The following is a 21,489-nucleotide window of genomic DNA, read 5'->3' as shown; positions in this document are numbered from 1 at the left end:
TTTTTTTAACAAACTGATTTTTATTTATATTACCATAGTTTTACTATTATTATCATATAATTCAATGACATTGGCGTTTTTGTGGTTACTACGGTTTTACTATTACCACAAATACCATAGTTAAACTATGCTTCCTATTAATTTTTGTGGATACTATTTACTTAATACATTTATTTTTATTCTTAAACTTGCGTAAGGTCTTAAAAAAAATAGGTAATCGGAAATAAATCGATTTCATCACAATTTCCATATCATACCAATTTGCCTTTATACTTATGTTATGAAAGAGGTGTGACCTTAATTGTTCACGTGGGTTGGAAAAAATCTTGGCGCCTCGTGGAAAAAGAGAACAATTTCGATTCTGGCACACACAAAAAAATACAGCTATTCTGCACTGCAGTTGGGAATTTTTGTGCTAATGTGCACATAAGAAGAGAAACTACGCACGGTACTACAGAGTGTCGGGGTATCTCTCCATAGTTTCGTCTCAGTATCTATTTCCGCTCGACATAGGTGTTCTTCCTGGTTGTTGATCTGGATAGCAACATATCGTCCACGAGCGTGTTCCGATAAAATGCTCGCGATGAAGCGAAACAACGCTTGAGCGTCCGATCGCGCAACCTCTATGCATGCGATCGCTTTGTGCGTTTCAAAGCGTCTCATTTTGCTCGCCTAGGATTCATGCAATGCGATTTTCATTTTGATCCAGTCCAAAATGCCCGAGTCCTGTGCTGCAGCAAACTGCAAGCAGAGTACGGACCAGTCTAACGTTTTCTTCTTCAGGTTCCCATTGGATACGGTTCGGTAAGTGCGGTTTTGTTGTTCTAGGAAAAAATGCGTTTTACAACAAAGCGTTTTATCATATTTGCTTATATCTTAGATATGTATTCCGAAACTGGACGTGCAAATTAGCATTATTTGTTAGCGGTTAGCTTTAGCCCCCCTCCTGCAATGATTCATTGAATGCGTTGCACGCTTATCTTCAGCTTATGACTAATATATCTGTTTCTTTGAGTAATCTGGTTGTGTTATAATTTTCTGTAACGTGTGATGATAAATAATCTGTAGCGTTTCTTCAAAGTAATTGTTGCAACTTTTATGGGGGTTACTGTAAGCAAATGAGTCCAGTACGCGTTCGCCATCATCAGGCCCCTCTCAAAATGGCAGGAGTTTAATTCCCCTCAATTCATGTCATTCTGTTTATGGCCTGAATTTTGATTTAATGATGGCACTTGGTGGCCTTTACTGACCAATTATGCTTCAATTTTATTCACGCGAACTCTTATAAAAGGATTTAGTATTCCTCATCATCACTTTTGCGCCACTGCAGTAACCTTATTTTTGTCTATAGATGCCAGCAATGGGTCAGCAACAGCAGCAGACCAGATCTGGCGACCAAAACACCCGAATATTTACACAAGAACTTCATGTTATGCTCAAAACATTTTGACAAGTCTATGATATGTCAAAAGGTAAGCAAGCAGAAATTCCAGAGATTTTTTTTCCTGGCATTTTTATATTCGTACATTATGTTAAAGCAGTAATGTGTCATAGTTAATTTGTGTCACTGTATATTTAGAAATCGACCATATCATTCAGCTGTTTGTAACCGAAAGATGCATGAGAGAAGTCATTTCTTTGCCAAAATCTATTTTATGTGTGAAGTTTTAGTCAAATTTGCCCAGATCAAAAAAAAAATAGTAGTTAGGGTTGCCAACTGTCCCGTATTAGCCGGGACATGTGTTTTGAGCCTAATTTATTTGTCCCATACGGAACTTCCCGCGTCCCTTTTTTTTTTTACTGCTACACTGATCAAACCAGTGACTGATACAACAGGCTTGTTCGATTTCAAGACGGGGTGCATGATCTCTGAAAGCCATTGTTGACATTTAAAATCACCTAAACAAACACGCCCCTCCCCAATAGAATCTGGACCTTTTTTTGATAGACCCGCCCCACACATATGCAACCCACGAAACGATGTTGGTTAGTTGACGTGCCCCTTACAACCAATTGGCGACAAGTTTGTATTGGTATACTCCGCACATACTCCCTTTTCCAAAGTGGTTTTTAAAAAATCATGCAACCGCCTTTGATGTGGCGTCACAAGTACTGAGCGACAGATAACATCAAAATCCCGCAAGACAGATTTGAGAAACCATACAGAGGAGACTGCTATCGAAGTGCTCTTATGGTACTTTAATGCCATCTGTCTGTCAGTTCTTGAGGCGTCACCAGCATCAGTGCTGATCACGACACTTGAGAATGATCTCCAACACCTTTCGTCCAATCACAGACCCCCTCAAGCACAATCAGTATGTTTAAGAGGATCAAAAAATACAATTTCATGTTTTCTTTTTTGATATAGTGGGTTACTGTTTGTGCATGTATAAGATCGGCATAGTTAGTTACAAAGTTCAGTCTCATTTCTTATGCCGGTGCATAATGGTGACTTTCATGTAAGGTGACCCGTGGTATACGTAGATAAAACCGGCTCATTCTGAGGTAATAAATGCATAACAGTTTATTGTGTAAGGTCTTTATACACCACTGAAAATATAGTTGGGTATATTCTATTGCATTTCTGTCAAGAGATCCTCCTAAAAGTTACACAGTGCACCTTTAATATTTTGGTTAGAATTAGTCAATACATATTTCACAATAAATAAAAGATATAGACCCTTTTACTGTTTGTACACAATGATGACGTGGCAGCTTATGCGCGCGCATTAAGGCAACGGAAGTATGGCAAAAATCAGCAGTGAAGCAACACGGACAGAGAAAGTTATTTTAAAAAGTTGACTTTATCAACTTTTTCAACACAGCTACCAAATCCTTGTACTATAGTGGAGTGGATAGAAGACGTTAGCAGATGGACAAAAATAACGTGTATATTAGTATATTATATTAGTGCAACCAAACGCAACAACCAGACATTTTAATGCTGCGAAAACGTTTTAATAAACTTTTTGGGTTGCTAACACGTTAGAACCAAAGGCGAATAACACCACTTCTGTTGCCGAAATGTGCGCGCAGGCTATTTGATCACTTGAGCTGTAAAAGGTTCACCCAATATAAAAATTGTCATTGCCCTCAGATAAAGAAGACATTTTGTTAGAAGTTGGTAGCCAGGTGACACTATCTACTAGTAGGAAAAACAAATATGGAGGTCTGTGGATGCCGTCAATTGTGTGGTTACCATCATTTATCAATATGTCGTCTTTTGTGGTTAACAGAATGAAAAAACATACAGGTTTAGAACAACATGAGGTTGAGTAAATGATGACAGGATTTTCATTTATCAGCTTACCCCATTTGGCCGTTAACAAGGAATGTGTAAAATTCATTTTTATTTTTATTTTAGAGCGCTGTTAAGGCTGTTCTTAAGGACAATGCAGTTCCTACTATATTTGACTTTGTAACCAACCAGGACAAAGCAGAAAATAGCAGCAGAAAAAGAACAAGAGAGAAAGTGAGTATTAATATCACCCTATGATTTAACACATTGTAATTCTTCTTAATAGTGTCATGCATTAGTATTGAGCTGCCTTTTTTTTTAACTATAACTAGATTTATGTACAAACTAAATACAATCCTTTTGCAAACATGAAGTTAACAGATATGTACTAGCCCAAAGAGAGCATGAAGTATCTTTTTCGGTCTTATCACGGTTTTGAAAAAAAACAAATTATTGTTAAGCTGTAAATGGTTTAAATACAAAAGCTGAGGTAAACTTTACATATGACAATATGCAAAAAATTAATATTAATAATAAAATGTGTTTGTTTGTTTTTGTTTTCAGTCAGCAGAGGAGCCTGTTGTCACAAAGAAATCTAAAGGTAGATAATGTGATGTTATTTCTGCAATGTTTTCTTATTTTGTAACTACATAATTAAACTTTTTACAGAAAACCATATTGAGTTTTTTTCTTTTTTTTCTCGAGGTACCACAGAAATCTTGCAACCCTCTGTGATAGAGGCAGAAGCCCCGAATGACCCAGGTGAGAACAGCAAAACACAAAATCTTCCTGTACCTGATGAATCCGAGGAAGAGGATCCTGCTGTGTCCAAAGTCAAGGAGACTTTGAAAGACTACTTCAAGGAGACTTTAGCCTTCACCGGTTTCAGCATTGGCAACAATGCAATTCCCAACTCTGCCAAACCACTGGGAAGTGACCCAACTGGTCCGCTCCCTGTCAATACCATATGTGCAGAGAAAATTGACCGAAAAGAAGTGCTTTCACTAGGAGAGGATGTTATGCATGAGGAGATCGGCAACAGTTTGCGCCTTGCCCGATTTTTCTCTATACTTCTCCAAGACAAGATAAACATCGAGGGCAAGGACCAGATCCCTTTGTTTATCCGCTATGTCACAAGTGCAGGCTACCCACAGAAGCACCTTATGGGATTCCTCCCATGTGACGTCGACTCAGACAATTTGTTTCATTTGCTGATATCCGAGATCTGCAACAAGTGGGGTCTCCGGATGGAGCACTGCCGTGGATTCACTTACCTGTCATCCGGTATTGTATGTCAGAAGTTGAAAGAGCTCACCTGCAGGATGTTGCGGGATTATCCCCAAGTAGTGTTAGCCCCCAGTGAACCCTATGCTTTCAACATGTGGTTGATTCGCGCCATGCCTATCCTTTCCATTCAAGATGTTGTTGATACTGTGGAACAGGTTGCTACTGTGATTAGAGAGTCCGAAACTCTGGCGAGGAAACTGGATGTCAAGATTACGTCTTCGTACGGCCACATCAAAGGTGAAGTGGACCGCGTCAAGGAATCCTGCCAGAATCATTGGGAATACTCCACTGATGCTTTTCAGACGATGCTTGATATCTTGGAGCCACTTTTGAACAGCATTGCAGAGATGTGCACCAGCTCTCTTTCGAATGTGGATGCAGACACTGTTGAAGTGCTCCTAAAGCTGAAAGACAGGCTGAAGAATTTCGATTTCATTGTTACTCTTGTGGTCTTGAAGAACACACTGTGTTGTGTAAGCATCCTGAACCCCAGTCTCAGGGGATTTATCAGTATCAGCAGCACCTTACAATACACCATCTCCAACGCCTTAAAGCTTCTCAACAAATATATGCAGGAGATCGCCATTTTTCATAGAAAGTGGTTTTCTGATGCATTGGGCAGGGCCAAGAAGTTATCTGTGCCAGTTAGTATTCCAGCGGAGTTGGCGACCAACGGTGAAGGTGAGGAGAAACCCCAGATTTCATTGGAGGATTACTATAGGGAATCGCTGAGCAAGAAAGTCTTGCAATACCTTTTGGATGAAGTCAAAAGAGTTCTAGGCATCGAGATGGTGAGAATCCTCAGATGGTTGTCGTTGGTGCCGTCATATATGGCCGACCACAATTTTAGCATCCGCAAAGACAAAGTTGCTGATGCTAACCTGAACAACTTGGCTCGCCCTGACTCCTTTTACGATGAGCTTGGCTGTTGGGAGGTGAAATGGAGACATGCTAGCAAGCGAAGAATCCTTCCCACCAATGTTTTCGCTACCCTCAAGATCCCAGATATAGGCTTTTATCCAAATATACAGAGCCTTTTGAGAGTGCTGGGTACCATCCCCTGCGTCACTGCAGAACCAGACGTTTACGGACAGTATGAGATGGTGTTGAACAGGTATCACTCCTACATGAAAGAAGTGCCTGTAGATAAGAGACTATGTAATATGGCCTTCGTTTATGTCAATCAAGATGTTCACTTCAGCATTGAAGAAATGGTGGAGGCGTATATTACGAAACATCCAGAAATCCTACAGCTGTTGAAAGAGGTAATTTTTTTTTTATATATAAATGCAATACAAGAATCATGTCTTGGGCCAATAGTAACCTTTTATTTATCCTTAGGATGATGTCATGGAAGTGCAGCCATCAGGTATGGGAATACATTTTCTTTTACAGAAATATTTTTTGTACAATAAGATTGTGTACATTTCTTTACATTAGTTAATAGATTAGCTAACATGAAATCAACAATGCCTCAAAAGTATTGATTAATCATAGTTCTTCTTAATTTCAGCATTTACTAATACATTTTTAAAGTCAAGTTAACATTAGTTAATGTCCAATGAACTGGCATGAAAAAAATATTAATAAATGTTAACAAATGTTTTGTTCATTGTTAGTTCATGTTAGCTAATGCATTTACTAATACACTATAAAGTGTAACCAGATTTTTTTTTAAATACACTGAGTGCGTTTACATGCTTAGTCTTACGCTGATTATGCTTAATAAACTCTTAACATGTTGTGTCATGTAAACATGTAAAATGGTTTTCTATTATCGGGGAAAGCCCATAAACCGCATAAGCAAAAACTGATCGGCACAGGGTAGGCTTGTTGCGATAGTCGGTGAAACGGTGATTACCGGTGCTTCAGCCTCTCACCGGTTAGATCACTTGCCCACCGCGACACCGTCTTTCACCGTCGTTTTGATATTTTCTTGTAATTAAATAATTTAGTTTCGTTAGAGAGAGCAAACACTTACAACTGAATGTGTCTGCTCCCTGAATTCAACTAAGCTGAACGCGCATCACGTCACAGAGCAGCAGGTGTCAGATTTCATTTCTTTCAGTCAGAGTTTGCGAGGCTCGCGTCATCACAGAGCAGCGGCTGCGGGTGTCAGATTTCCTTTATTCCTGTCAGACTGCGCCGAGCAGACGATGGCAGAAGCCGCGTGCTTACTCGTTTTTGTTATAAGATACATATATGATGTTTAATATAGGCGAGATCGTTTTGTTGTTGTGTTTTTCATTAAGAATAATAATAAACCCATCATTCAAGCAGCGCTTTATGGAGGAATAGCCTAGCCGGTTGCACTGCTTGGGACTGGCGGGTTTCTGTCAGAAGTACCTGCGCACATTGACTCAAGCACTTAAACCAGCTCTTGCACTCGCATTTGCATGCAAATTCATACGCAATTTAACGCAGCGTACGCAAGCGCTGGATTTAAACAACAGTTGCATCTAATTCAAAAGTGAAAGTAAAATGCAAACTTCTGTGCATTTATAAGCCCCTCCCACCCGGTGAAACCGGTAAAACCGTGTTTGTCACGCGCTGATTAACCGGTGGGAAAATTCTGTCACCGCAACAACCCTAGCACAGGGTTTTTTTTTGCTCATTACCTCGATTTTGCATTGTATGTAAACACCTTAACTGGCTTTCTCACAGTTTTGTTCATTTGCGCATGTCTTTTCGCGACATCACACTTGGAATTAAGTGCCGGTTCATTGATTTGCATGTATACCCATGAAAACAGGTTTTTGTAATAAGCAGTTTTTTATCCGCTTATTCAGTGCATGTATGCGCACTCCCTGTTCTATATATCATTCAGAACATTATTAACTTTACGCTTTAAATAAGGGGCAGTCATGATGAACGTTTCAATTTAATTTTACCCCATACAGTACCAGACACCAGTGCAAATGATGCCTCGAAAGAAGACATGGAAGAATCAAGAGAGATGACTTTAAATATGGAAGTTGAGAGGCAGAAACCACCAGAGTGTGCAGAAACGGATAAAGAAGCATTAAAATCTGCTCTTCGGGCTGCTGTCACTGCAGCATGTAACAGACAAGGCAAACACACTCCAGGTGATCAAGAGGTGGAATACGTGACAAAGTCTGAAATGAACGAAGTCCTCAAAGTATGTGAAAATGTGGTCCGAGATCGAATTCTGGCAGAGGTCAGATGTTCGTTCTTCTCCCTGTTCATTGACAGAGTTGTCAAATTTGGAGAAACTGACTACTTACCCACGTTCCTCAGATTTGTTGACAGTTTTGATGTCATGCGGCTTGAGCTTTTGGGTTTTGTTGAGGTCAGCTATGATACCGACACTATGTGTGAACGACTGGTTGATGTTGTCACAAAAGAGTGGCGTCTGGATTTGAGCTACTGCAGAGGTCAGGCTTACCTTGGCAATGGTGAAGTGTCCTACAAGCTCAAAGCCTTTGCATGTAAAGTACAGGAGATGCAGCCTCTTGCTATATGCACGCACTTCTCATGTTACTCTTTCAATACTTGGTGGTCAAGGTCAGTTCCCGTAGCTGCAGTCATCAGAGCCATAGACACGTTAGAAGAGATCGTGTCATTTTTCCGCAGCGATCCTTTCTTTGAGAAACAATTGGATCAAGTCTTAGCCATAGGCCTTAGAGAGAGCTATGAGAAAATTCATGAGCTTCAAGGAAACTTCTGCTCCTCTTGGCTTGAGAAGCATGACTCTTACGAAGTCTTTGCTCAGATTTTGGAGCCTTTGGCAATGTGTCTAGAAAATATTGATGACTGCAAACCGCAAGGATGGACTTTAGCGGTTTCCAACCAAGCCAAAAGACTGCTTCAGTTGATGCGGGACTTTGATTTCATTGTGGCAATTGTCGCATTAAAAAATGCATCGTCTTTCACCAGAGAACTCAGTGCGGCTTTGCAGAAAGACCATTTCAGTGCTGCCTCGCAGCTGTGTCAGATTAGTGGTATTGTGGCCACGCTAAACCGAGTGAAGACCAACATCAAGGTTTTTCATCAAAACTGGTTCGATGAAGCGTGCACCTTTGCTCAAAATCTGGGTGTGCAGGTTAAAGTGCCTGATAGTGTGGTTGTTCCAAGGGACAGTCTGCTGAAACCAGGTACATACTACAAAGACACAATGAGTGTCCCTTTGGTTGATCACCTTATAAACATGGTGAAGGATTATTTCTCTGACGACCACAAGGAGGCTCTCAACTTTTTGTCTTTGGTTCCATGCTCTGTTACAATGAGCTATGTTTTTGAAACACTCAAGTCAAAACCTCCATTGTACATCGGTGACCTTCCCGACCCTGACAACTTCTTCACAGAGCTCAGCTGCTGGAAAGTTAAGTGGAAGACCAAAGTGGTCAATATAACCATACCAGAAACCATTTTCCAGACTTTGCGCCTACCACTAATGCAGTACTTTGCGAACATCAATACATTGCTGAAAATCCTGTGCGTGTTGCCGAGCACAGCTCTGGAATATTGTGGTGAGGTGAAGCGGCATAAAATGTATCAAGACTATTTGAACAATACTTCTCCTAAGGACAGATCGCCCTGTTTAGCAATGCTTCAGGTGGGAACTGACTTTAACAGAGACCTTGACAAAATGGTTACTCAATGCTTAAAGGTCACACCTAAGACTCTGGAGGGTATATGCCTGGTAAGGATTCATGTTTTAAAATTCCTTCTTGAAATTCAATTGCTGCTGATAGTTTTAAATTGTATTCAGAAATATTTCTGATTCTGTTGTACTTGTACTTCACAGGATAAAGAATCCAAAACTTTAGGAAGGGGTACTGAGATAAAAACAGAGGGTATGTTTTTTGTATTTTTTAAGTACCGGTAATGTATAGGAAAAAGTTGAATTAACGCATTTAGATGCTTTTCCCTTTAAGATTTTCAACTAGCTGAAAACCAAAATGTTAATATTTCTTTAAATGTTAGTGGATGTTATAATTTTATAATAAGATGCCAAGATATGGTATTTAATTCCTCCTTTGCAAACTTTGCAGATGACAACCATATGGAAGAAGTTGAAAACCGGGAAACTCATCAGGTTTGATAAATTGAAATTTTAAACTGTCACTGACCAATCAGAGATTACATTTTTCACAACTTTTGAAAATTTTTAGGTTTAATATGGCGTAAAATTTGGTTTTAATTTTAAAAATAGGGTTAATATTAATAGGTTTAACATGAACATGAAGGTGAATAATGCTTGCCGTTTCCCATTTTACAGAACCCATTTGACTCTGAAAGCTAATTCTATTTCAAATAAGAAATAAAAGGCATTCTTTTAAATTTTTTTATTATAATATAATTTTGTTACCTGAAACACTGAATACAGTATTTACAGTAGTCGCCTCATACAGAGATGTAGCATGATTTTGCTTACCGTATATATTTTCCGGATATTTGACTTTTCTGTCAATTATTTCATATGAGCCAAGAGAAACCATTACCGTCTACAGCTGCGAGAATCAGCTCTATGCTGCTCCTCTATTTATGTAATTCAATGGATTCATTGATGCAGCATGACTTCTGTATGCAATTGTGTGTCGTGTAAATAACTGTTTATGTTACTTTAACATGTACGGACACCTATTCTGTCTGCTGTTTTGGGCAGTGTTTAGATTTCTAAACTTGCCTTTCCAGATTAAATGTCTGTTCTTTGGCTTGGACTTTGTGAAATAATTGTCTAAATGAAGCGGCGTATAGTCCAGTGCAACTTATATTTTTCCTCTTCAAAATGCATTTTTGACTGATGTGACACATACTCCAGAGCGACTTGTAGTCTGGAAAATACGGTACTAGCTTTGAGGCACTTACTAGCATCATTGGGTTACACTTTTGCACTTTACCCCACTTCTGTATATGGAAAATGTTTGTACCCATGATGGCAAGATTGTAACTGTCTTGCCACTTGTCGCAAAATGTAAAACAACCCCTAAGTTGTATTAATGGTGTGTTAACAACAAAGTTTATATTTGAACAATGATTGAGAAAAGTTTAAGGAAATTGTGTTAATCTTGTTGAAAACATTTTCAATTATTTTAAGTTGCTTGAGCTGATGTATTTTTGACTATATTTTTGTAACTAACAGTAAATTTGTAATTCACAGGATGACTCTAGGACACTAGTCGTGAATTCAGAAACACAAGTGGTGAATTCAGATACACAAGTGGTGAATTCAGATACACAAGTGGTGAATTCAGATACACAAGTGGTGAATTCAGATACACAAGTGGTGAATTCAGAGACAACAAACAAAGGTATGTAATTGGTTTGATACTTGTGACATCCAAATGTTGAAACGTTGGATATATATATATATATATATATATATATATATTTATATTTATGCATATATTACATTCTAGAAGCAGGCATTCCTGAAGAAGCAGAAAGCATAAACACTCAGGATCAGTCAGAAAATATCTCTGAAGCGGTAGCTGTGGAACAACCTGCAATAACCGAAGAACAGGACAGAAATATGGATAAGAATGGCCATTCTGATGAACCAGTGGACAACATACCGAACTGTGAAAAAGTGTTTAAACAGGCAGTCATGCTTGCAAGGAGAAACTGCTCGTTTAATGACCTCAGTAAACAGGAGCAAGATTCCATTCTACAGGACCTTGCCTCATGTCATTGGGTACAGGAAGAGGGGATGTCATTTTCAGAAGGGGAAATGCTGCAATGCATTGTAAAGTCTATAAGAGAACAAATCCTCAGTGAAGTTCAGGATTCTCCTTTCTTTTCCATCATTACTGACAGAGCTATCTCAGCTGGTGAGGCAAAGTTCCTTCCAGTGTTTATTCGCTATGTAAATGACTGCATTCCTAAAGTGGAGCTCATAGGGTTTCTACCCTTTGACGAGAGCTCTGATGTCAATTTGCAAGCTAAGGCACTTACATCCACTCTTGAGGCTGATTGGGGACTTCAAATGGGCTACTGTCGTGGACAGTCCATCATGTGCATTGGTACAAAAAGCCAAAGTCTCAGAAAGATGGCCTTGGGCTTTTTAGAGAGCTATCCGTTAGCTGTGAACACACCCAGTGAATCTTGTGGACTTGCCTATTGGCTGGCTTTAAGCTTACAAAATTCCTCTATTACTAAGGTTCTAGAGATAGCTGAGGATCTGCTACAGTTTTTTGACCAGTCACCAAAGTTAGAGAATGAACTTGCTAAGACCATGGATGGACTTTTAAATACTCCACGGGAAGCCCTTGCAGAGATCCCAGAGACTTGCTTGTCCAGATGGAAAAAGAGAGAGGACTTCTTTGATATTCTGGTAGACATGCTGGAAGGAGCCCTCAACTGCTTGGATTCTGTTAGCTTCAATCAAAGTGGGTCTTGGAGTAGTAGCATGTCACAGCATTCTCAGGCCCTGTCCACAGCAATCAGGCACGTTGATTTTGTCATCCCTCTTGTGATTTTGAAGAACGCCTGTGCTCCCTTGAGGAACTGTAGCACTGTGTTTCGCTGCGGAAACCCTGCTGACATTGTTTGCGAGCTTGAGAAGATTTTACCAATAATAGATACTCTGGGCAAGATGTTGGAAAATGTGAGTGTGGTGCATTCTACTTGGTTTGAGGAGGGAGTGGAACTTGCTGTTAAGGTCGCAGGATTGCTGTCATATTCAGAATCTGTCAGTAGTCATGATTCACCAGAGAATTTCTACATGGCAACTGTTAGCCTACCGATTCTAAATGGTTTGATTGAAGAAATGAAGTTTAACTTCTCTGAAAATCACCTGAAAGCACTTAAGGTGTTGTGTCTGTTACCAACCTGTAACCCTCTGCCCATCCTCCCTGAATCCACTGATAAACTGCACACAATCTACCTGAGTGATCTGCCTGAACCAGAAACAGCTGAGGAAGACATCAACAACTGGGCCACAGTATGGAGGGAGAAGTACCAAGATGTTTCTCCTCCCACTTCCATCTCAGAGACATTGCTTCACAGTGAAGCCAAACAACTTCCAAACGTTGCAACCCTTCTTAAGCTTGTGGCTGTCTTGCCTAGCATTAGCATGGAGTGTGATCTTATGAAAACAACTCTAAATTCATTGAGAACTTTGCTCAGAGATGGTATCTTTAGCAGGGGTAGTAAGACTGATGCAGTCATGCTGCTTATGCATCGTCAAACACTGCAGAGTCTGGAAGAGGTAATTGAGAAATGCATGGAGGGTGATCTGGAGACTCATCAGTTTCTTGTACAGGTATGGTGAGATTCTCAGTTTATTACACTGTTTTCAGTACACCTCATTGTTCATAAGCCTTAATTGAACTAACAGTCCTTTTTAACTCATTAGTCATGTATTTTGCTTGTTGCAAATTTATTGGCTGTACATTACTTTTTAGTGTGTAAGGCTGGTAATCATTTTCTTTTGTACATGTAGGTAAAAGCAAGAATCAATCACTTGAGAATGGAAAGTGGTAAGCAAAACCGTTGCTTTAAAATTATATTCTTATTATTTCAGTTGATGACACACATGGGCCCTCAAAATAATGTAAATTGCAAAAGTAAAAATATTGATGCTTTAGATGCATAAGAGATTGAGTAATCTCACTGACACACCTTTTTTTTACTGTCCTTCCTCAGAAGTGATTGCCATGGCTCCACAGGAGATAACTGCAAATAATTCTAGTTACCCACAAGAGGAAACGGATGCTGAAAATGGTAATTTTCAATTTTGAAATATTTGTAAAAAACCGGGAACAGGGTTATGAATATTGCCAACATGTAAATAGTGGTGTCCAGTGGCAGCTGGTGCACATTTTGGGGAGGGTGCCAACAACCTGAAAATCATTTAGCTGGACTTAATATACACATGTTCAACTATCAAAGCATGTAATGGTAAAAGTGAATTTAAATTTATTGTTTGTTTATTAACAGTAATCAGTCCCACCAGGACTTCAATTTTTTTTGTGATCAAACACTGGTTATTTATTTCATTTTAAAACCATCTCTCCTTTTTTGTTTAGAAACGAACGCTGCTGCTCCAGATGAAAATGCAATGGAAACTAATGGGTCTACTGAGATTCATGAGGTGGAAGAAACACTCACAAGTACACCTGACCCACATTCGTCTTCAACTGTCGACAGCTCTGACAAACCCACAGCTGTAACTCATGTCATCACTGATGACAGCCCTCTGCTGATCAGCACCCCTGAGCAATCAACAGAATCTGTCCAAGATGCCACTATAAAATCCACAGCATTAGGTCAAGATAACACTGATAAACTGATTTTGACTGGCCAAGATGTAAATGACAGGTCCAAAATACTTGATCAGTGTGAAACTGGTTTGTTAGTTACAGGGTATCAGAATGCAGCTAATCAGTTGATGGTGGTAGAGCATGACCGAACTGAGCAGTCTACAGTAGAACAGCAAATTAGTGGTGAGTTAGTATCAGTCGATGAAAGTGAAGCTATGGAAGTTGATCAGTGTGAAAACAATCAGTTTGTAGCAGCAGAGGAAAGTAGAACAGAGCAGTCAGCAAACTTGCAAAATGTTCAGGATCGGATGATGGCAGTTGACCACATTGAACCTGATTCCTCTGTAGTGGAAAGCCGAGATGAAAGTAGTCACACAGTAACAAGGTTAGCAGAAGATGAACAAACAGGACAGTTGGTTTTAGTGGGTCAAAGTGAATCTGTTAATCCAATGCCAGTTGATCACAGTGTAAATGATGATTTGGCATTAGAGAATCAAAGAGAGACCAATCAAGTGATGGAAATTGAAAGAAGTGAAAATGATCAGCCTGTAACTGCAGATCAGGGTAGAATTGGCCAGTCAGAAACAGGGGAACATGGTGTAGCAGAGCAGCTCGCTGTCTGTCAAGTTGAAACTGATCAGTCTACAGTGGAACATCAGAATGAAGCTTGTCAGATAATAACACAGTCAGGGGATGAAAGTGGAATTGTTCATTTAATATCAGAGGCTCAAATTGAATCTGGTCAACTTAAAGATTTGGATGGCTCAGGAACCGATCAGAATGTAACACATGTAGCACCTCATGACACTACTGATAACGTCATTGCAATTGATCAAATTGAAACTGATCATTCTGTAGTAGAGGGTCAAAGTGAGGCTGGTCATACAGAAGCAGGGTTAACAAATGAATCTGAAACGGGTCAGTTAGTGTCAGAGGATCAAACTGGGTCTGGTCTGGTCACAGTAGTTGGCTATGGAATTGATCAGTGTGTAACAGCAGATCAAAGTATAACTGATCAGTTAGTGCAAGTTGTTCAAGTTGAAGGTGATCATTCTCTAGTAGAGACTCAAAGTGAAGTTGGTCAGGCAGAGGCAGGGTTAGAAAATGAGTTTGGAACTGTTCAGTGTGTATCGGAGGATCAAAGTGTATCTGATCAGGTTGTGGTAGATGACTATGAAATGGATCAATCTTTAACAGCAGATCAAAGTGTAGCTCAAACATTATTGGCATTTGGTCATGTTGCAACTGCTCATTGTGTAGTTGAGAGTGATGCTGGTCAGGCAGAAGAAGGGGTAGCAAATGAAGTTGTAGCTGTTCAGGTGGTATCAGAGAATCAAAGTGTATCTGATCAGCCCATGAGAGTTGATAATGGAGTTGAACACTGTGTATCAGCAGATCAAGGTGTAACTGATCAGTTAGTGGCAGTTGGTCAAGTGGAAACTGATCATTTTGTAGTCGAGAGTCAAAGTGATGCTGGTAAGAAAGAAGCAGGGTCAGCAAATGAAGTTGTAACTGGTGAGGTTGTATCAGGAGATCAAAGTGGATCTGATCAGGTCATGGTAGTTGACTATGAAATGGATCAGTCTGTAACAGCAGATTATATTGCAGCTCATCAGTTAGTGGTACTTGCGCAAGTTGAAACCGATCATTCTGTTGTCGAAAGTCAATATGAGGCAGGTCAGATAGAAGCAGGGGTGCCAAAAATAGTTGGAACTGGTCAGGTGGGATTGGAGGATCAAAGTGTATCTGATCAGCCTATAGTAGTTGACCAAAGAATTGATAACCGTGTGACAGCAGATCAAGGTGAAACTGACCAGTTAGTGGCAGTTGGTCAAGTTGAGACTGATCATTCTGTAGTCGAGAGTCAATGTGAGGCTGTTCAGACAGAAGCAGAGTCGGTTAATAAAGTTCTGACTGATCAGGTGGTATCAGAAGATCAAAGTGTGTCTGATGAGGTCATGGTAGTTGACTATAAAATGGATCAGTCTCTAACAGCAGATTATATTGCAGCTCATCAGTTATTAGCAGTTGCTCAAGTTGAAACCGATCATTCTCTAGTAGAAGGTCAAAGTGATGCTGGTCAAACAGAAGCAGGGGTTGCAAATGAAGTTGCAACTGGTAAGGTGGTATCAGAGGATCAAAATTTATCTGATCAGTCTATGATAGTTGACAATGAAATGGATCAGTCTGTAACAGCAGATTATATTGCAGCTCATCAGTTATTAGCAGTTGCTCAAGTTGAAACCCATCATTCTCTAGTAGAAGGTCAAAGTGATGCTGGTCAAACAGAAGCAGGGGTTGCAAATGAAGTTGCAACAGGTAAGGTGGTATCAGAGGATCAAAATGTATCTGATCAGTCTATGATGGTTGACAATGAAATTGATCAGTCTGTAACAGCAGTACATGGTGTTGCTCATCAGTTAGTGGCAGTTGATCAAGTTGAAACTGATCATTTTGTAGTAGAGGGTCAAAGTGATGCTGGTCAAACAGAAGCAAGGGTAACAAATGAAGTTGCAACTGGTAAGGTGGTATCAGGGGATCAAAATGTATCTGACCAGTCTATGGTAGTTGACAATGAAATTGATCAGTCTGTAACAGCAAATCATGGTGTTGCTCATCAGTTAGTGGCAGTTCTTCAAGTTGAAACTGATCATTCTGTAGTAGAGGGTCAAAGTGATGCTGGTCAAACAGAAACAAGGGTAGCAAATGAAGTTGCGACTAGTGAGGTGGTTTCAGAGGATCAAAATGTGTCTGAACAGTCTATGGTAGTTGACAATGAAATTGATCAGTCTGTAACAGCAGATCGCGGTGTTGCACATCAGTTAGTGGCAGTTGCTCAAGTTGAAACTTATAATTCTGTAGTAGAGAGTCAAAGTGAGGTTGGTCCAACTGAAGCAGGGTTAGCAAATGATGTTGGAACAGGTCAAGCAGTATCAGAAGATCAAAATGGATCTGACCATCTCATGTTAGTTGACTCTGAAAATTATCAGCCTGAGAGAGCAGGTGGAAGTGGTCATTCAGTAACAGGAGATCAAAGTGTTCCTGATCAGTTTGTGGTCATTAGTCAAATTGAAAGTGATCAGTCTATAGCAGATGGTCAAAATGATGCTGGTGTGACTGAGACTGGAATACCAAACGAAGCTAGAACTGGTCAGTTAATATTAGGGGATCAGCTTATGATAGTTGACTCTGGAAATGATCAGTCTATGACAGCAGATCAAGATGAGACTGGACAATTGGTAACAGATCAAAGTGTAACTGATCAGTATGTGACAGAAGATCAAGTTGCAACTCCACCTACAGTTGAAGGTCAAGGTGAAGTAGATTATTCATTAACAGGGTTAGTAGATGAAGGTAGTACTAGTCAAATACTATCAGAAGATCAAAGTGGGGCTGATCAGCTTATGGCCGATGAACAGTCTGTAGTACAAACTCAAGATGAAATTAGTCTTTCTGGTACATTAAATCAAAGTGTACCTGACCAATTTGTGGCACTTAGTCAAAATGGAACTGATCAGATAGTACCAGGGAATTCCGGAAGTGAATTTGATCATTCCCAAGCAGATCAGGTTGGCTCCATCCAGTCTAAAGTAGCTGTGGAAAGAACAGATCAGCTCATTTTAACAGCCCCAGGCGGCTCTGACCAAGAAACTGCAGACGTACATGCTCACTCTGATCAGCCCACTGCAATCAGTGTTACTGACCATTCCATGGCTGATTCACCTGAGGATATTACTGATCGTATCACAGCAGCACAATTCGAAGACACAGATCAGTCTACAGCAAAGGCTCAGGACAGCACAGAAAAAGTAGTTTCCCTGGATGACACAGGACCTGACAAAAAGGTTCTGACCCTTTATGATACTTCTGCTCGAGAGAAATTGCTTAATGAACTTTGTGACATAAAGTACTTTACCATAGTTGCTGGACTAGAGTTACAAATTGATGGCCAACCATACATCCCTGTAGGAATACACTACCTTGACAAACAAGATGTTCAGTGTGAAAATATCTTAGCATTTATACCCCTTTCTACAAACATCACTTTATTTGTGGATACCCTGACCATTTCCCTCTCACAGAAGTGGGGTTTAAACTTGGCATTCTGCAGAGGTCAGAACTTGGGAAGACCAGGTGCCTCAGTCTCTCAAATGAGACAAGCTTCTACTTTGCTTTCCCAGAGACTTCCTCTTGCCCTTGGTTTCCCAAGCCCGGTAACCCTCCATTCTTTGCTAACTAGTTTGTCCTCTCTAAGAGATATAAGACACAGTTTTGAGTGCTTTGAACAGCTGTTAAGGTGGTTCTCTGAGGATGATCAGCGACAAGTAAGGCTATTTGATGCTGTTGTTCGTGTATTCCAGGATGAAAACAAGGCCAATGAGCTAAAAACCAAGCTTGGCAGCAGCCAATGGGCGATAAACCTTGACATTCTGGAACTTACTACAGACATTCTAGAGGCCATATTTTGTTGTTTAAATGAGATGAAAGAAAACCATGACACTGAGGCAAATATAGCAATGGCTCAGAGCTTTCTTTCTGCCATCCAGAGCTTTGATTTTATTTTGACAGTTGTGATTATGAGAAACATCCTGAGCCTCACCAAAAACCTAAGCCTTCAGGGAAATTCCTATGATGTGTATCAAGCTGTAAGCAGCCTGTCTGATGTTCTGTCCTCTCTCAGTGAAATAAAGAACTGTATTGACTCTCACCATCAATCCTGGTTTCAAGAGGCAGTTGCATTAGCTTCTAGGCTGCAGCTCACAGTACAGCATCCTTCACTACAACCACCCTTAAATGTGCACTACAGAGATGACATCAGTAAAGGGACTGTTGAGTACTGTATTGCAGAAATGGAAGGGCTCTCCCAGGATGTTCTGTCTGCTCTTCGCTGCTTGCAGGTTGTGCCTTACGTCATGTCCAAAGTGGAGGGATGTTGCAAGGATGTTGAGTTTGTCAAAGTGTTCCAGAATGACCTGCCTGACCCAAACTCCCTCGAGGATGAGCTGCAACGGTGGAGGGATAGATGGCAACACTTATTTGTGGCTCACCAGCACCTACCTGACACTGTTTTTGACACTCTCAAGACGTCTGACATCCAGTCTTTTCCCAACATTCAAACTATTCTTAGGGTTTTGGCAGCTCTGCCTTGGTCCAGCATGCAGAGTAGCTTTAGAGAGGGAAAAATAAGTTCTGAGCTGTATCCTTTGTAGACAACTGGCCTTAGCTGAGCCCAAAAAAGCTCTCCTATTAGGATGTCTCATACTGCTGAATGGCCCACATCATTCTAAACTGTAGATCACATCAGACTGTAGGTTTCAGTATGCTTTTTTTACTAGATAAATGAATTAGCCCTGTACACTTTAAGTATAATCATGTCATTGTTTTATTGATGTTTTGCTTTCTTCATTTTACATTTAAGTGGTATGGAAAGAGGACTGTCAATTGGGACCAATGTCTTGCCAAAAAAAAAAAACAAAATTCAATGCCCTGGGGGGGCCTTACTGCTTTGTGCCTTTATGCAAAAACCCAACATAATTCTTCAAATCATCAGACATGGAAAGCCTAGATGTTTTCATAACAGACTTTGGAAACCTCCTAATATCTTCAGGAACCTTTAAAGGACTTTAATTATTGTAAATCCTTTGAGTTGATCTGAGAACCGCATTTTATCACACTGAATCATGATGGTTATGTTTTATTGTCGAAGTTTCATCCCATAGCACAAACTAAACTGGTCTTTCTCTGTATTATTATGCGTGTTACAATGGTTAATTTGTTTGCAGTTTTATTTAGATAAATAGATTTTTCTGTAAACATTTCTCCCAGAAGCCCTCCTCCTGAAGGATGTATACATATATATTTGACTAAAATAAACAAAATGATTAAAAAGCACTGTTTACATTTATAAATTTGTGCAATTTGAAACACATTTAAAAATGTCCACAAGATGGCAGTGTTAGCCTTTCTATTTTTGTAAAAGTTCAACTACTGAGTATTCTGTTTTTACCCATGTCTACTAAGATTACCTTAGATAATGTGTAATTTTATCATTGTATGAGCTCCATTTATGCACTACTATATGTAAAAATTACTATCATTATATTTCATATATTTAACTAGAGGTCATTTACTATCTACAGAGCAGAATAACTGCTATAATGCTGATAAATACATAATAAAGTTTTATACAGGAAAGTGATATCTAACAAAAGACAATTACAGCAGTACGTTTTGGGAACTAACAAAAAGGGACTTAGCAATTGTTAATCGACACAGTTTTTAATTGATACAGATAATATCAAACGGCCTAATTGATTTTGGGCTATCAACAAGTACAGTAGGAAATGAATGTCGTAACTGTAAACATTGTGGAAGCCTAACAGCTGCTATTATTAACTGGTTACAGGTGTTAGACCCTTACAAAATTTAATTTGCTTATTCAACCTTTTTTTGTACTCATGTTCTAAATCGAGTCTTGTGTACTCTTAACAGGCTCTATAATAATCCTGTTCTGGTTCGCCACATCCTACCAATGCCCTTAACTCTCCTACTGAGTCGATGGATGTTAATGATTAATATCTTCACTTTTTAATGCCTTTTTTAGGAGTTCAGGCTTTTCAAAGTGTAGGTTTGGCCCCCTGTAGCCTGTCGATGATTTGCAGCCATTCTTTAACCCAATTGCTTTACAGACTACAGATCCATCACAGAATATTGTGTTCAGGAGCAGATCCTGAGATGTCGTTGAGAAGCAATCAGTCTCCCATTTCCATGTAACCTTGGACCTATGATTCACCCTTGGGGGCTTGAGCCTTTGACCTGTAGGGTCATTTCTTGTGAGAGCGGCAGTAGATGTGGTTAAAAAGCACAGGAAAATAAAGCTATTAACAAGACAACGCCACAATAATTACAACTACAAATCAATCAAGAGCTGGTTTATTACTTTATTGTGGCTGACTGAATCTAGACTCGAAGAAGTAGGAGAGAAGCTACACTTCTAAAAATAAAGGTGCTTAAAAGGTTCTTCACAGCGATGCCATAGAAGAACCTTTTTGGGTTCCTCAAAGAGCCATTTCTTACATCTTTATAATCTGAAGATTTTTTTTTTCATCCTAAAGAACCTTTTCTAAAACATAGCTCCAACCCTGATCAAACACACCTGAGCAAGCTAATCAAGGTCTTCTTGATCACTAGAAAATCACAGGTGGGTAATTTTGATTAGGGTTGGACCTAAACTCTGTAGTGCTCCGGCTCTCCAGGGTAAGATTTGGGGAACCCTGTTCTATGGCATCGTGGAGCACCTTTTTTTTAAGAATGTATTTTGAAACTATTGAAGACAAATCCAAAGAATGTATTTTTCCTTGCTACCCAGAGTAGGACTTGGTTTGACAATGTTTGCCAATAGCATAAATTACTTAAAATTGTCAAGACTAATGGACGACACAAATATTTTCAAGGATTGGCAACATGAGTTGTATCAGAGCTTTTATGAAATACTTTTACATGTCCTCTCATGGGCTGCATAACATCTAGAGGAATAACCACGTAGGTCTATCCCAAAAGCAATTGCTCTTTGGTTAGTTCCCAAAGGGTTCGGCGTTGGATAGTGTGCTGACAAGCTTCGTTCTTGTCTGCGTTTTATCGACGAATGCTTTTCGCATACCAGTGGTTTTGATTCTCTCCCCATTTTCCACAATATATCATTATTTGTGATTGTTGTGAAGCAAAACTTATCTCCGG

At 39.7% G+C, this 21,489-nt stretch overlaps 1 protein-coding gene across 2 annotated transcripts; it reads left to right on the top strand.

Moving 5' to 3' along the window:
* The first annotated feature begins 332 nt into the window (after window positions 1-332).
* LOC135741007 (uncharacterized) lies at window positions 333-19,641 on the top strand. Of its 2 annotated transcripts, none has more exons than XM_065259628.2 (14): window positions 333-804; window positions 1,352-1,472; window positions 3,365-3,472; window positions 3,803-3,839; window positions 3,944-5,790; window positions 5,867-5,894; window positions 7,426-9,188; window positions 9,294-9,342; window positions 9,541-9,584; window positions 10,650-10,800; window positions 10,912-12,752; window positions 12,933-12,969; window positions 13,136-13,213; window positions 13,519-19,641. In XM_065259628.2, exons 1-14 carry the CDS (start codon window positions 716-718, stop codon window positions 18,960-18,962), a joined length of 11,637 nt encoding a protein of 3,878 aa, XP_065115700.1. In that variant the 5' UTR covers window positions 333-715; the 3' UTR covers window positions 18,963-19,641. The 2 variants fall into 2 exon arrangements, with proteins under 2 accessions (XP_065115700.1, XP_065115691.1); XM_065259619.2 differs by having other exon boundaries at window positions 10,909-12,752.
* Window positions 19,642-21,489: the final 1,848 nt, after the last annotated feature.

The sequence above is a fragment of the Paramisgurnus dabryanus genome, chromosome 10 (genome assembly GCF_030506205.2).
Source record: "Paramisgurnus dabryanus chromosome 10, PD_genome_1.1, whole genome shotgun sequence".
NCBI lineage: Eukaryota > Metazoa > Chordata > Actinopteri > Cypriniformes > Cobitidae > Paramisgurnus > Paramisgurnus dabryanus.
The sequence above is the reverse complement of the archived record's forward strand: the minus strand, read 5'-3'. Positions and strand labels throughout refer to the sequence as shown.

Bases quoted from the DNA above. Each gene is read 5' to 3' on its own strand.
- LOC135741007 (XM_065259619.2), top strand. From the start codon at position 716: ATGCCCGAGTCCTGTGCTGCAGCAAACTGCAAGCAGAGTACGGACCAG. The intron at 805-1,351 runs GTAAGTGCGGTT...TTTTGTCTATAG, and splicing joins TTCCCATTGGATACGGTTCG to ATGCCAGCAATGGGTCAGCA. The intron at 13,214-13,518 runs GTAATTTTCAAT...TTTTTTGTTTAG, and splicing joins GGAAACGGATGCTGAAAATG to AAACGAACGCTGCTGCTCCA.